At 43.6% G+C, this 16,196-nt stretch overlaps 1 protein-coding gene, 1 long non-coding RNA gene, 1 other non-coding gene and 1 pseudogene across 3 annotated transcripts; 1 reads left to right on the top strand and 3 right to left on the bottom strand.

The window, feature by feature from the left end:
- Positions 1-1,452: 1,452 nt before the first annotated feature.
- LOC123491426 lies at positions 1,453-2,693 on the top strand. The gene is made up of 2 exons (XR_006661340.1): positions 1,453-1,729; positions 1,945-2,693. It is a non-coding gene; the product is annotated as an uncharacterized LOC123491426 (long non-coding RNA).
- Positions 2,694-2,850: 157 nt separating this feature from the next.
- LOC121570053 lies at positions 2,851-6,979 on the bottom strand (annotated as a pseudogene).
- On the bottom strand, positions 3,277-3,416 carry LOC121573089. The gene has a single exon (XR_006001968.1). It is a non-coding gene; the product is annotated as a small nucleolar RNA SNORA15 (small nucleolar RNA).
- Positions 6,980-9,901: 2,922 nt separating the features above from the next.
- On the bottom strand, positions 9,902-16,102 carry LOC121572418 (protein disulfide-isomerase A3). The gene is given in 13 exon segments (XM_041884489.2): positions 9,902-10,632; positions 10,753-10,810; positions 10,905-10,984; positions 11,084-11,212; positions 11,296-11,404; positions 11,494-11,676; positions 13,845-14,084; positions 14,253-14,382; positions 14,518-14,625; positions 14,714-14,831; positions 15,180-15,258; positions 15,830-15,872; positions 15,875-16,102. Coding segments are annotated over 13 exon segments (1,479 nt in total). The 5' UTR covers positions 15,987-16,102; the 3' UTR covers positions 9,902-10,542.
- Between the last annotated feature and the right edge of the window lie 94 nt (positions 16,103-16,196).

Here is a 16,196-nt window from a genome sequence, read left to right as displayed (position 1 = left end):
TAGCTCCAAAAGTGGTTAGTAGCCTAACTTTGGCTGCATGCTGACAGTGCATTCAGCCATTCAGTGGCTAGCCACACTACAACCTTCATTTTACCAGGTTTCTGTGAAGTAATTGTAATGACAGTCCACTACAACATACCAGAGAGTCTCCTGATTAGCAAGGGGTAGTCTGTGTTTAATTTAATTGTATCTTGAAAACACAGTTTGAGATCATTGTGAGGGAATTTCGCCAGTAGTTAGGGGAATTGGGCTTCCCCGGAAAATGTTGTCCGAGGTTGCAACCGTAACTAAGGGGGGCGAGGCTTAGCGAAGGGTCAATTGGCCTATTAGATATGCTTTTATTTCAAGTATTTTTCTCTATGCATCAGTTAGGAAGCATGGTTTATAACATACCAACTGTCTGTTCACCTGTATGTTATAAACCATGCTTCCTTCCTGATGCATGGTTTATAATGATATTTTGCATTGAAGTGTGTATGGCTACCACTGTAAGGAGACAATGTTTCAGAATTTGGGCAGTGCAGCATAAGTTCGAGAAAAAGTAAATGCAAAACATTAGGCCCTATTAAATTAAATTAGGGGAGGGGTGATAGGGTTAGTGGAAAATAATAAACGAAAATATATATTAAAATCATTTTTACAGGTCAACAGCAATTTGCAATTGTTGTCTTTCATAAACTTTTGTCTGTCGGATAGCCTAGGCCTACAGCAAATATCACTGCAAAAGTGTAATATTCTGCCTTCATCTACAAAGACATTTGATCAAGTTCGCTATTGCTATTTCCTTTAGAAAACTGCCTCGGGTTAATTCTAATACTTCCAAAGTATACAGAAAATAAGGACGCTATTGTCACCATAAAAGGTGAATGATGGGCATTTTTCAGGCGGAGTTTTAATGCTCGTTCACGCGCACAGTTTCAGGACGGGTCTGATTTATAACGGAAACATGCGTATGTATGGCGTGCACCAAGTTTATAAATCTCTATTTTTGTACCTGCAAAGTCTTTTCAGAAATGGCGCACAAAGATATTTACTGTGAAATTTACGCAACGTTTATAAATGAGACCCCAGGTGAATCCAGGTGAAAGCTATGATCCCTTAAATCCACTTCAATCAGTGTAGATGAAGGGGATGAGACATGTTATAGAAGGATTTTTAAGCCTTGAGACATGGATTGTGTGTGTGCCATTCAGAGGGTGAATGGGCAAGACAAAATAATGTAAGTGCCTTTGAACAGGGTATGGTAGTAGGTGCCAGGCGCAAAGGTTTGTCAAGAACTGCAATGTTGCTGGGGTTTTCACACTCAAGTTTCCCATTTGTATCAAGAATAGTCCACCACCCAAAGAACATCCAGCCAACATCACACAACTTTTGGAAGCATCGGAACGCTTTCGACACCTTATAGAGTCCATGCCCCGACGAATTGAGGCTGTTCTGAGGGCAAAGGGGGAAGGGGGGGTTGCAACTCAATATTAGGAAGGTGTTTCTAATGTTTGGTATACTCAGTTTATACTTTGTAATTCTCAAATCACTGATCACTTCCCTTTTTCTGGCCCTCCGCTGAGAGCAGCCGTGGATATGGAGGTGGTCCAACCCCATGCCCCTATTACAGGGGTCATGAGTCTCCCCCCATCCTCTGTACTGGCTCCAGGGCCTCTGGTTCCCAACCTCCAGCCTGCCTGCCAGCACAGGCGCCTCCCCTCCGCAGCACCCAGTGAGGCCAGCATGGGTGAGTCAACACACTTAACAGCAGGTGCCGTCTGTGCCTTGTACTCATTCCTTAATTAAACAGTCAGTCACAGGTGCGTAAGTTTTAAAAAGTCATATCATGCTCAAAAAGTTTCATCAAAAGATACATACCCACACACTGTTGAAGAGTTTGGAAAAATGCAACATGCTAATACCTTCATTGCTTTGGAATGACTGTGCCGATTTCCTCTCCAGAGCTGGACAGCGGTGTCGACCCAGAGACTGGAGAGAGAGCCCAGGGATGACACCACACTCTTCTGCTGTTTCTACTGGCCAGATATATTCAGTGTTGCAGATATGTCTAGAACAGGTCAAGTGGTTTGGAACCTGGCTGTACTGACTAGCCCAATGTTGTGAAATACTTTTCTCATCTCCTTTACATTGGTAGGTGAACAAGCTTTAAAAAGTATCCATCAAGGAATATAGTAGGAGTGGAAGTTTTTTTTATTAGGGTGTATTGAGGCTTTTGGTACACTGCTATATGCTTCTGTACAGGGCAGGGAAAGGCAAACCTTGAAAGGCATTTCATTGCTCCCATTTCACATATTCACAGAAGTAGAAGTGGCCAGATGACAGTCTACAAAGTAGGCTCCCTTCATATTGCTTTGAATGGTCTTCTCAGGTCAGCGGATAGAGACGAAGCCCAGGAATACATGCACGGTCTGTTGACAAGTTTAAAGTTGCAAACATGAGTCTAAAACAGGTAAACCATGACTTCATCCTATTGCATGGTTTTATGACTTCCTAAAAGGCCTATTCAACACATTCAGGGATGGGAGTTATGGCCCAGATAAAATAGAACCTTTTGATGTAACCAGAAGTTATTTTTTATTATCTGTTGTGTACGCAGATCTTGTTTATTTCAATATGCTGTGGTGAATTGCAATGTTTTTTTTCTTCATGCATTTAACTTTAATAAAGTTAAGAGGATCTTTTTTCCCCCACATCTGTTGCTCACTGAGGAAAAACTATCCTTAACAAAAGGCTCAAAACAGTATAACCTGTTTTCATTTTGGGTACTACAGTGCTATAAACAAATTCAAGTTTATTTAATCTGCCATGACAAAATAAGAGATACAATTAACTGTGAGTGAGTCAGACAGCATTCGATTTGAATTTTATAGCAAATCAAAAATAACTCACAAAAGCGATACATGGCTACAGAGTGACGCTTGACTATCGACACATTCTTGGTTGAGAACACAGACAAACCAGGCCAAACATATTTAGTCTTTTTGCAAAATAGCACAGTAGGCTGTACTATGTACACTGCCAGTCTGTTTGCCCACTGGTCTACCAACCCATTCCTTTCCTCCTCCATTCCCCGCCCCTCTATTCGGCCCCCTGTCCTCCTCCAGCCTGGTCATCGCCTTTCTTCTTGATTCCAGACACGATGTCATCAATGCGGAGCAGCAAGATGGCCGTCTAAAAGGCAAGAAGAGACCAACATTACATTAGTGGGGTTCACTTTGAAACCAGTGACTGTTTATTCAATCACAAAATAAAACACAAATGTGCTCCAAGTTTCATTGTATTCACTTTGATGTGAAGGAGATGAGGCACTGGGAAGCACTCATCCTTTTTAGAGTAGTAGAAGTGAAAATATGTTTTTGCATGGTGTCTGACTGCATTCACTACTGACAAAGTAACACAGAATTCATCCATGCCTTGAACAATATTTGAAACTGTTAGTCTCAAGCATTTGTTGCAGATACATTTGAGGTGAATATCACTTTCAACAGCAGCCCATTGGCCCCTCTTACCTCCACAGCAGTCTTGTAAGTCTGGGCCTTGACAGCCAGCGGCTCACAGATGCCCAGCTCCATCATGTCTGCCAATGTGCCAGTCTCTCCGTTCACTCCCCATGATGCACAGGCCTCCAGGGTGTGCTTGGCCTAGAGGTGGGGGGTAAGATTCATTTAAAAAAAAAAATCTGCTGTGCCCAACAGAATTAAAAAGGTACCTATTTTAGAGTAAACACACACATACCCTGAGGGAGGTGAGCACGCGGATGGTGGAGGCTCCACAGTTTTGGATGAGTGTACGGGGGATAACCTCCAGGGCCTGGGCCACAGCGCGGTAGGGCCACTGCTCCACCCCGGTCAGGGTCTTGGAACGCTCCATCAGCCTCTTGGACACGGCCATCTCCACCGCCCCGCCTCCAGGGAGTAGAGAGGGGTCCAGTAGCACGTTACGACACACCTGCATGGCATCCTGCAAGTTACGCTCCACCTCCTGAGGGACAGAGAGAAACATTATCAACACTGTTTGGATCCACAATGAAGCATTGAGAGTGATAAGATAGCATGAGGACCTTCTGCCGTAACGGAGACGTCTTGCCATATTCTTTGTGCATGAGGGGTGAACTTGTTACGTACAGCCAGGATCTCTTTGCTGGCTCCTCTCAGCAGGATGGTGCAGGCTTTGGGGTCTTTGCACTCTGTGACGAAGGTGAAGTACTCGTCTCCAATCTTCTTGATCTCAAACAGGCCGGCGCCGGTTCCCACGTCCTCCTCACGCAGCTCGTCTGTACGGCTGGCGATGCGAGCCCCACATGCCCTGAGAATGATATTAGCATTAAGGCATTTAACAGACAATTAAAAAAAAGTTACCACAACTTAAGAATACTATACCGTGTGTGGAATGGACCTTACCTTGAAATGCGGTTGTTGTCAGTCTTTCTGACGCGGCGGATGGCTGTGATGTTGGCCTTCATCAGATAGTGCTGTGCCAGGTCTGGGGAGATGAGAGTGGAGAGATGAGCGGAGTTTCTCTGGTCAGTGCAGGGGGAGCTTTGGAGGATTAACAGCCGTTTCTAGAATTGTACATTCAGATTTTGTGTGTGTAGTACCTGAGATGCCCTTCTCTGTGAAGATGAGGTCTGGCTTGAGGCGGATGATGTCTTCACAGATTGTCTGGATGTACTCTTCCTCCATCTGAAGGATCCTGGAAAAGTCTTCCTCACGTGTGATCTCAATGTCAGTCTGCATAGGAACACCATTTATTGGATAGTACCTGCAACTGTTACATTTATACTGCATGTGTGTGCTGGTAATGCATTTGTGTGCATGTGTGAATGACACATTGAGTGTGTGTACATGTGTTTTCAGTACCTGGCTCTCGCCCTTCTTGTACTCCAGGGAGCAGTCCAGCAGGATGATGCGGGGGTTCTTGATCATTCTGCGCATGCGGGGGTGAGTGACGTCCTTGTTGACCATCACGCCTTTTAGCACACATGAGTCCTCAATGAAGCCACCAGGCACCTATAACCATAGCAAAACCATGAGGAATCAACCATCCTGGTGTGTCATTTTCCCAATGACCACACACACACAACCTCTTTGGCATACTTATTGATGTCAATCTTGTAACTGAAAGACGTATAACAGATACATGCAAACGTTAAAGCTTACCTTCTCCACTTTAGCGTACAGCTTGATGTTGATCTCCTTGCGTCCGTGCTCCTCCAACTCCACAGTGCGCACGGCGTCCAGGGCAATATTACACGCCATGGTAGACCAACGGCTCAAGGCCTTGGTGCAGATAGCAGAGTTGATGATCTTCAGCATCTGGGCCCGGTCATTTGACATCCACTGGGGTGCTGGGAGGGAACAGAGACCGTCGGTCATTAGAACTGAGAGTAAAATTGTGCAATTGAGTGTTCATCAGGGAGTATGTAGGTGTATACAATCTATACCTGATGTCTTTGAGCATGTCGAGCATGTCGTCCAGGGCGTGTCTGTAGGCACTGATGATGACTGTGGGGTGCATCTGCTGCTCCAAGAACTGCTCTGCTACAGACAACATCTCTCCAGCTAGAGACAGACAAAAGATTCAAGATGTTAGCCAAGAGCTGTTTTAAAATGTGCACACTCAGTACGATGGCTTAGAGGAGGATTGATTCTTACGCATCATCAACGTGAAATGAAATACTTCCACTACCGGGACACTTACCGAGGATGATGACTGACGTGGTGCCGTCTCCCACCTCCTCATCCTGGGTGCGGCTGATCTCAATCATGGACTTGGCTGCCGGGTGCTGCACTTGGATCTGTGTTTGTTTACAGGCAAGAGAACTTTAACAGACCTGAATTTGTTTACATTCACCATCTTCCAAAGCAGTGTAAGGGTGCTTATGAGAAATGTAGTGCAGAAACCTCACCTCTCGGAGGATGGCGTTGCCATCGTTGGTCATGACAATGCCGCCCATGGGGTCTAGCAGCATCTGTTAGTTGATGGGGAAAGGTTAAGACCAGTTGTATTTTGGTGTTACTTTCAGGATTTAAGTATCTATGGGGCAGGAATTGTGTCTTGGTACAAACCTTCATCATGGCTCTTGGTCCCAGGCATGTTCTGATGACGTCTGCTATTGCCTGTAAAATTAGACTTTGTAAGGCTGCAGGCATTTTCTTGTTTCATTACTGCAATTAACACAAATGTCAATCAGAAAGAAATGATGGGGTAACGGGAAGTCGGAGAGGAGTGGTGTCATCTTTACCTTTGCTGCACCTATGTTCCCTTTCTGGACCTTACGTCCAGACTCTCTTTTCATATTCTGGCCTAATGAGAGAGGGAGTTTCTTAACTAGGCCTATGCTCAAAATAAATGACTGTATCATGATGCTGCAGTTTGTACAGTGTATTTGACAACATGACGGACAAAATGTTAGACCAATAAGTGTGTAGTTAGATAGGAGTACATTTCATTTCTGAAATTACATCTGCAACATCGTTAGTTACTGTTTTGCCACTGCCCAAACCAGATCCTGAGACCATCCCCCAAAACTGGAGACACCAGGGAAATAGCGCATGGCAGCTAGCAAATCAGTATCCATTCAAATTACCCGAAGGGTTTGTTAGCTACTGTACTTAACATAACCAAATGGTTAAAAAGTTAGCAGCACAGTATCCCTGTTTATTCCCCAAGTTGGATAAAAGTTTCTAGCGGATTGTGCCGCTAACTACGCAGCATTACTGTCACATCACTGGCTAGCTAGGCCCGAACCCCGGGCATTCACATCGCATGAATGAAACAGCTCACAAATATAGCAAGATGTAACACACACTTCAAGCTCTTCTGTATTTAATTCATTGATAAATGTTGTAACTTTGTTTATCACTCACTCAACACGACGATTGGTCTTCCCATCATTTTGGCAGCGTGCGTAGATCAACCGGCTACCAAGTTCTCAAACGCAGCAAAGGGAAGGCTAATTGTTTGTGGCTAATTGTTTGTGGCTGGGCGGGTCGGGCAAACAAATGACCAATTCAGGACGAGGAAATTTGATGAACAGCCATACAATCCAATCGCGTGACTACGAAAGAGGAAGTCGCCAGTGGGCGCTATCTTCAAGCTCATATTGTTTTCCCCGTGTGGTTACCCTATCAAATCAAATCCTATGTCGCAGTAGACATGGACATTTTATAGAAACCCAATAAATTACCAGCTCTGTGGTATCAATTATGTGCATGAAGGCATAAAGCTACCTGTATCTTCAAACGTTTAGCTACATTTACTAGGCTTAACATTTGTTGCTCTGTACGGAACTGTGTGGGCAGTGCATTATTCCGTACAACCTTCATCACTGTTACACGCGCTGGTATTGCATTTTTGGGTATGTAGTCCAGAAAGAAACACAAGACCATTCTGCAACGTCTGTTATTTATCAAATAATACCCATGAATTGGACATTGCCAAATCTTCATGTCGATAACCCTCTTTTCATGTAAGAAACCTCAAATTATTTCAGTAGTTACACAAATGCAAATAAAAGCAAAATGACATGTAACAGTCAAATTTCATGTAAAACATACATCTCAGAAGAGGGTCTAGCTGATGTAACTATACATTCTTGGAAAATAAATAATACCAATAAATATCACTGTGTAATTTCTGATCACAACTTATAAACAGATGTCTCTAATAAAAATAACTAATATGTGGATTATGTGCTATATTGTGTTTGTAACAAAACAAAATAGTGATATGGAGTGTATTACAGTATGTAAAAATCAAATGGAGTTCAATGTGATAAATTCGGTACAATGAGGAGGCATTTCAAACTTTAAGGTTGCCGCTCCTCAAGAAGAGCATTTGTGGAAGATGCACAAAAGTGTGCAAATGTACAGTTGAAGTCGGTAGTTTACATACACCTTAGCCAAATACATTTAAACTCAAGTTTTTCTTAGGTCAGTTAGGATCACCACTTTATTTTAAGAATGTGAAATATCAGAATAGTAGAGGCCAAACAGTTCCATTTTTGTTTCATCAGACCAGAGGCCATTTCTCCAAAAAGTACAATCTTTGTTCCCATGTGCAGTTGCAAACCGTAGTCTGTATTTTTTTATGCCGGTTTTGGAGCAGTGGCTTCTTCCTTGCTGAGCGGCCTTTCAGGTTATGTCGATATAGGACTCGTTTTACTGTTGATATAGTTACTTTTGTACCCGTTTCCTCCAGCATCTTCACAAGGTCCTTTGCTGTTGTTCTGGGATTGATTTGCACTTTTCGCACCAAAGTACGTTCATCTCTAGGAGACAGAACGCATCTCCTTCCTGAGCAGTATGAAGGCTGCATGGTCCCATGGTGTTTATACTTGCATACTATTGTTTGTACAGATGAACGTGGTGTTAAGTTGCAGTCAATTCAAATCTGGTATTGGGAATAAAAGAGGTCAACACGACTTCTAAGATATACTAGTATTTTAATTAATGCAAACACTTCAATGGTAAATATGATGTTCGTATATACAGGTCCACTGAAATACCACGCAGGGCACTCAGAGAACTGAGCCATTTGTTATAGGTTCTTCTTTAAATACTCTGACAGAGATAGTTCCCGCTCCCTGCTGGCCTATCAGAGTAGAGTCTGAGCGTGGTTTAGACTTACTCAGCCTATCGTTGGCGCACAGGCTGGTCCCAGCCCCTTGGCGCTTCACTGTTGCCAGGTGTTTAGTTGTTTTGCAACTTCAGACATAGTCTGTTCCTCTCCACTGTAGCAGAACACATGTCCTTGAGCGCGGTTTAACAAAGAGGCAGTGTTGGTGTATGTGAGACAAGTTCTTATCTCCCCCTACTCCCTAACAGCTCCTCACATTAATCACAGCTTGTTATGTTAAACAATTTATATCAGTACAGTACAAACCTATTATGTTTAATCATTAATGCATCCTTTCTAAGCTAGGCATCACATCTAGTTATAAGAAAATAGAGCCCCACAGATGAAGGTACCTTCAGGCGTTTGGAAATTGCTCCCAAGGATGAACCAGACTTGTGGAGGTGTACACATTTTTTTCTGAGGTCTTGGCTGATTTCTTTTGGTTTTCCCATGATGTCAAGCAAAGAGGCACTGAGTTTGAAGGTACTGGTAGGCCTTGAAATACATCCACAGTTACACCTCCAATTGACTCAAATGATGTCAATTAGCCTATCAGAAGCTTCTAAAGCCATGACATTTTCTGGAATTTTCCAAGCTGTTTAAAGGCACAGTCAATTTAGTGTATGTAAACTTCTGACCCACTGGAATTGTGATACAGTGAATTATAAGTGAAATAATCAGTCTGTAAACAATTGTTGGAAAAATGTATTGTGTCATGCACAAAGTAGATGTCCTAACCGACTTGCCAAAAGTATAGTTTGTTAACAAGACATTTGTGGAGTGGTTGAAAAACGAGTTTTAATGACTCCAACCTAAGTGTATGTAAACTTCTGACTTCAACTGTATGTCAAAAAGGAAGACATACAGTACATAGAATAGTCCAGGTGAGATGCTTGGCATAAAAGTCAAACTGAAATCTAAGCCTGTCCATAGTGCTTCAGTAGTCTTCACCCTATTTTCACACAAAAATGGATAATAGTGTAAGAGTATCTGCTAAATCAGGGTTTCCCAAACGCAGTCAGTACAGAGTTTGGGAAACCCCATGCTAAATGACCAACATGTAATGGCAAATGTATTTTCTAGTCTAAATCTTTCTGTATCAGATATTAGAATTTAAATGTTTTATTTAACCCCCTTTTTCAATCTTGTCTCATCACTGCAACTCCCCAACAGGCTCAGGAGGCGAAGGTCGAGTCATGCATCCTCCGAAACATGACCCGCCAAACCACGCTTCTTAACACCCGCCTGCACCAATGTGTCGGAGGAAAAACTGTTCAACTGATGACCAAGGTCAGCCTGCAGGCGCCCGGCCCGCCACTAGGAGTCGCTGCGATGAGCCAAGTAAAGCCCTCCTGGCCAAACCCTGCCCTAACCTGGGCGACGCTGGGCCAATGGGACTCCCGATCACAGCTGGTTGTGATACAGCCCGGGATCGAGGAGGCCCCTGTATCAGATATTTGATTCCATTTTTATCTAATTGCTTAGCAGACACTTTTGTCTTTGTACCCATAAGCATCTTTGCAAAAACTGTTGCACATAATTTTTCCTTACTCAGAGTCAAGGACGCTACACTAGTATGCCTATCTTGGGAATATTACTAGCAACCACCAAGTCACCAGTTTAACTGCAAAGCCAATCTGCACGTGCTGCCTATTACTGTGCTTGCAGATGTTCCATCCTCTCACATTGAGAACATTACTCTTTTGAAGCTCCATGAAAAAAACTGCTGATTGTTTAATTTAGAAGTCCTCTGTTATGAGTATTCAGTGTTGCTGGTGTGGCACAGAAAACCAAAGGAGATCTTATGGTCTGAAACTGTGTGTTGCAATGGGTGGCTCCTTTTTTCCTTATAGTTCATGTCTTCTGCTTCTTTGCCAGTCCACCCTTGTGTTTTTTTCTTTCTTTCTCTTCATTGCACTCTCATAAGTCTTCTCTGGCAGTGCCCAGGACAAGGGGATGTGTGGCCGCCTCCTTCAGATAGTTGAGGAAATCATTCACCTCACGGCCACCCTATTGACAGATACGGATGGTTACAGCAGTGAAGGAATGTATCAGAATATTGATTACAGAGCATTAAGTGTTACTTCATCCATGTCCTTTGGAGGAGGAACGGTGGTGTTGTAGCCTCACCTCGTATTTCCGAGGTTGGTCCTTCTGTCCTGCTGGGACGAAGAAAATAGTGGGGAAACTGGGAAGAAGGACAACAGCAGATGAGATGAAAATAGCAGATTACAGAGTAGTGACTTGAAATAGACAAAATCAAACTACATAAGAAGAAGTACCCCTGGACATCGTAGGTTGGAGGAACGTCATTAGCAGTGGCATCCATCTTTGCTATAACAATGTTGTTGTCAGTGGACAGCTGTAATGAAGTAACATTTATTTCAAAATAATGAGCGTCTGGATGATGGTTTGTAACTTTCAAAACCAGGTAAGCAACACTTTCAGATGTGAACCTCACCTGTTCCCCAAGCTCTGTGTATTTGGGCTCCAGGCTTTTGCAGTGGCCACACCAGGGTGCATAAAACTCCACCAGCACGTCCTTGGAAGGGTTGTTCACTATCTCCTCAAAGTTGTCCGCCACCACCACCTGCAGAGGCAAAAGGGTTTTGTTTAAATGTCTTCCTATCATCTTTGAAAGCGGCAAACCTTTGTTGGTTCTATTCCGCACACCTTGACTGGGCCGTCGTTGTTTTCGGGGGCAGCCTCTGACTTGACCTGCCTCTTCAGTTTACCAGCAAAGTAGTCCTCCAAGAACCTCTCCAGGGATTTCCCGTCCCGTCTGCAACAGACAGACAGATGAGCAGTGTGACAGCTGGCCAGACTGCGTAAGGGAAGGGTCTGTGATGGTCATGTGTTATTGTAACTCACGTGAACTCCTCCTGCATGCTGTACTTGTGGCCATCCCTGTTCCTGATGGTGATGAGAGGCAGCTCTCCCCCGTCAGACGGCCCTAGGCCAAACTCCTCCTCCAGCTCATCCTGGAACTCAGCCCTGTTGGCCACAGCATAGCTCAGCCCCTGAGACTGGAACTGAGTGGCCACTTTCATCACCCTAGAGAGAGAGAGAAGGGGTAGTGAAAGAGTGAGGTAGAGAGAAAGAGAGGAGGGTATCAGGTAAGAGCAGTTTCTTTCCCCGTGCTGTGGCCCTCACCAGCTGGCCATCAGGTTCATAGGGACTAAGTGACTTTGCACCATGCCATCATCATTCTGTAAAACCTATAACCGCACTATACTGCAATTGCACTGTGTACACCTCTGCACAACACTATATATATATAGTGGGGAAAAAAAGTATTTAGTCAGCCACCAATTGTGCAAGTTCTCCCACTTAAAAAGATGAGAGAGGCCTGTAATTTTCATCATAGGTACACGTCAACTATGACAGACAAAATGAGAAAAAAAAATCCAGAAAATCACGTTGTAGGATTTTTAATGAATTTATTGGCATATTATGGTGGAAAATAAGTATTTGGTCAATAACAAAAGTTTCTCAATACTTTGTTATATACCCTTTGTTGGCAATGACACAGGTCAAACGTTTTCTGTAAGTCTTCACAAGGTTTTCACACACTGTTGCTGGTATTTTGGCCCATTCCTCCATGCAGATCTCCTCTAGAGCAGTGATGTTTTGGGGCTGTCGCTGGGCAACACAGACTTTCAACTCCCCTCCAAAGATTTTCTATGGGGTTGAGATCTGGAGACTGGCTAGGCCACTCCAGGACCTTGAAATGCTTCTTACGAAGCCACTCCTTCGTTGCCCGGGCGGTGTGTTTGGGATCATTGTCATGCTGAAAGACCCAGCCACGTTTCATCTTCAATGCCCTTGCTGATGGAAGGAGGGTTTCACTCAAAATCTCACGATACATGGCCCCATTCATTCTTTCCTTTACACGGATCAGTCGTCCTGGTCCCTTTGCAGAAAAAACAGCCCCAAAGCATGATGTTTCCAACCCCATGCTTCACAGTAGGTATGGTGTTCTTTGGATGCAACTCAGCATTCTTTGTCCTCCAAACATGACGAGTTGAGTTTTTACCAAAAAGTTATATTTTGGTTTCATCTGACCATATGACATTCTCCCAATCCTCTTCTGGATCATCCAAATGCACTTCAGACGGGCCTGGACATGTACTGGCTTAAGCAGGGGGACACGTCTCGCACTGCAGGATTTGAGTCCCTGGCGGCGTAGTGTGTTACTGATGGTTGGCTTTGTTACTTTGGTCCCAGCTCTCTGCAGGTCATTCACTAGGTCCCCCCCGTGTGGTTCTGGGATTTTTGCTCACCGTTCTTGTGATCATTTTGACCCCACGGGGTGAGATCTTGCGTGGAGCCCCAGATCGAGGGAGATTATCAGTGGTCTTGTATGTCTTCCATTTCCTAATAATTGCTCCCACAGTTGATTTCTTCAAACCAAGCTGCTTACCTATTGCAGATTCAGTCTTCCCAGCCTGGTGCAGGTCTACAATTTTGTTTTTGGTGTCCTTTGACAGCTCTTTGGTCTTGGCCATTGTGAAGTTTGGAGTGTGACTGTTTGAGGTTGTGGACAGGTGTATTTTATACTGATAACAAGTTCAAACAGGTGCCATTAATACAGGTAACGAGTGGAGGACAGAGGAGCCTCTGAAAGAAGAAGTTACAGGTCTGTGAGAGCCAGAAATCTTGCTTGTTTGTAGGTGACCAAATACTTATTTTCCACCATAATTTGCAAATAAATTCATTAAAAATCCTACAATGGGATTTTCTGGATTTTTTTCCTCAATTTGTCTGTCATAGTTGACGTGTACCTATGATGAAAATTACAGGCCTCTCTCATCTTTTTAAGTGGGAGAACTTGCACAATTGGTGGCTGACTAAATACTTTTTTGCCCCACTGTATATATATATATATATATATATATATATACACACACACATACACACACACACACACACACACACACACACACACACACACACGTACATCACGGTACCATCCCTCCCTGTGCATATATTGATAAATTCCTACTGTAAATTGTATATCCTCACTGTAAATCATCTTATACTGTAGAGTTCTATGCTTACTGTATTTATATTGTATGTAGACTTTGTGCAAATTCCTCTGTCTGTATATCTGTACATGTCTATAGATGGCAGCACCATTTCACTGAGTCAAATTCCAGGTATGTGTAAATGTAATTGTCGAATAAAGGTGATTCTTATTCTGAGAGGAGAGCAGCTCTCACCTGTTCCTCCAGTAGTTGGTGCCCTTGATGTTGCGGAGGTAATCCACGTCGTAGTAGGCCACCAGCAAGTCACGTCCCCTCATGTTGTCTCTGTTCTCAGCAGTCAGATGGGGGCACAGCCCAAACACATTACCTCTGATGAATTGACGGAGAGAGGCGGTCGATACAGCCTCATCAGACTTCACCACGCTGTCCTCAAACTTGCTGTTGAGTCGTGGGGGCCGGAAGAGCACCACCGTGCTGGTTAAGAGACACACAAGAGGAGAGTGAACATCATTATAAGGTACCACTACTTGGCAATGTCTATGATGTCATATCCAACTAATGTGCCCTCATAGTCTAGTGACCAGAGGGCTGAAGGTTCAGAACCCAGGTGGGATTATATGTAAGGGGAGCTACAGCACATACTCTGATTCCACGCCATGTTTGCGGCCCAGGCTCAGGTCTGCAGTATGGGCAAAGCGGTGGCTGTCTCTCATGGCACTAGACGCCTTCAGAAACTCAGCCAGCTGAGAGCTGTCAGCACCTGAGAAAAAACCTGACAGCAGGGCGGGAGAATAAGTCACTCAAATAGTTCACAAAAATATACATAAAATACAAATAATCATGCAATTGTTTTATTTCAATACACTAAAGGATCTCTACTTTGCTGTGATTAATGAAGTGAACTCACCAACCACACTGGCTTCAAAATTGTTGATGAATGCATCCAGGTCTCCCTCATTGTGCAGAGGAACGGAACTGGGACCTGCCTGTTTCGTCATGTAGCTCACAATGCCATCTATGGGAACATGGGACAACATTAAATGAGTCATACATACACTAAAACACATAAGAGACACAAACCATAACAGCAATTATTTTGCCACCTGCACTCCTGGTTCCATCATAAGCAGCAGAGTCCTCTCCATTGCGGAAGATTTTGAGCGTGGGGTACCCATTGACCCCAAAACGTCCGCACGTCTCAGAGTTCACCGTGCAGTCTACCTGGGAAAATGACAGAAACCATTGATCAATTTAGCAAAATACTGTTTAATAGCAGTGCATTCACAGAGTGGCGGTATGCAGAGGCAGCATGCAGAAGCAGTCCTTATGTTAAAGCTACTGTGTGAACTGATCTCATTTCACAAACACATATAAAATGGAAGCGACACAGCTATCATGGACAGTTGACCCCCAACATTTTAAAGCAATACCCATCCTGTGGAACAAAAACTGGCGAAAAAATAAAGGGTAAAGGTACACATTTTGAACAAATGGATTGTAACTAATCTGGATGCAAGAAAATACAATGCATCCTCTGGGTATCGTGTGTGCACAAACTAGTATACTCACTTTAGCTAAAGACACTTTCCCTTTTAGTTTTGTTGCTGCAGTTTCATATTCTGGGGCTAGTTGCTGGCAGTGACCACACCTGAAAGAGATGAGATGGAAGGGAGGAGCCATACAAAGAAAAGGAAGATATAAATCATGGAAAAATGCTAAAGAGAGGCAATAGTGTGACAGCTGAGATATCTGGTGACTCAGAACAGTGTTAAAGAGACCTAGCCTAGCCATAATCCAGTACTCAAATATGTCAGACCAGAATGAACCGACTCAAGTCACGACTCCAATTATAGCTAACATGATTTCAGTGTCGGATCACTCTCAGAAGTGAACTGGTAGTTTAATAGCTAACACGATTAATCCATCTAGAATTAGTATGCACTGCTTATGACGAAAATAATAATGTAACACTGTTATAGTTTGAATTGAGCAGACACATTGGGTCAAGATAGCGAGCTAGAGTGGAAGACCGCTAACGTTAGCCGATATAACTAACAAAAAGCTTCACAGTTCTAAATGCAAATAGTTAAATCTACAACAGTGTGCGGTTAATCGATACTAAAATCAGGAATGACTTTGTATTTACTATACATCTTTAGATGGCTGTCGTTCGTGCATGCTAATGAATTAGCTACAAAGCTAGCTATAACATTGCTTACCAAGGGGCGAAGAACTCCACCAGCACAGTCTCGTACTCTGCTACCGTGAATCGAAATCAGAATCCCCGAGCTCGAGCACATCGCTGGCGGCTACAAAGACGTTCTGCTGAGCGAACGCAAAAAGCAAGAAAATATTAAATGAACCCAAGGTACCCATCTCAGCTGAATTAATTGCTCCCAATAGCGATATACTGTAGCTGAAATACTCTGCTTTTCACTACCTCTCACTGCTCTGCATTCAATGAGAAGTTCACTGCGGGGTGGGAGTGACATGACCAATAACTTGTGTGGGTCTAGTAGACGTCTAGTTGTGCGCCTTGGAGATTGCACACCATCTCAGTCATAACGTAAATAATTAATCAAAAAA

Source organism: Coregonus clupeaformis, chromosome 8, assembly GCF_020615455.1.
Source record: "Coregonus clupeaformis isolate EN_2021a chromosome 8, ASM2061545v1, whole genome shotgun sequence".
In the NCBI taxonomy this organism is placed as follows: domain Eukaryota; kingdom Metazoa; phylum Chordata; class Actinopteri; order Salmoniformes; family Salmonidae; genus Coregonus; species Coregonus clupeaformis.
The sequence above is the reverse complement of the archived record's forward strand: the minus strand, read 5'-3'. Positions and strand labels throughout refer to the sequence as shown.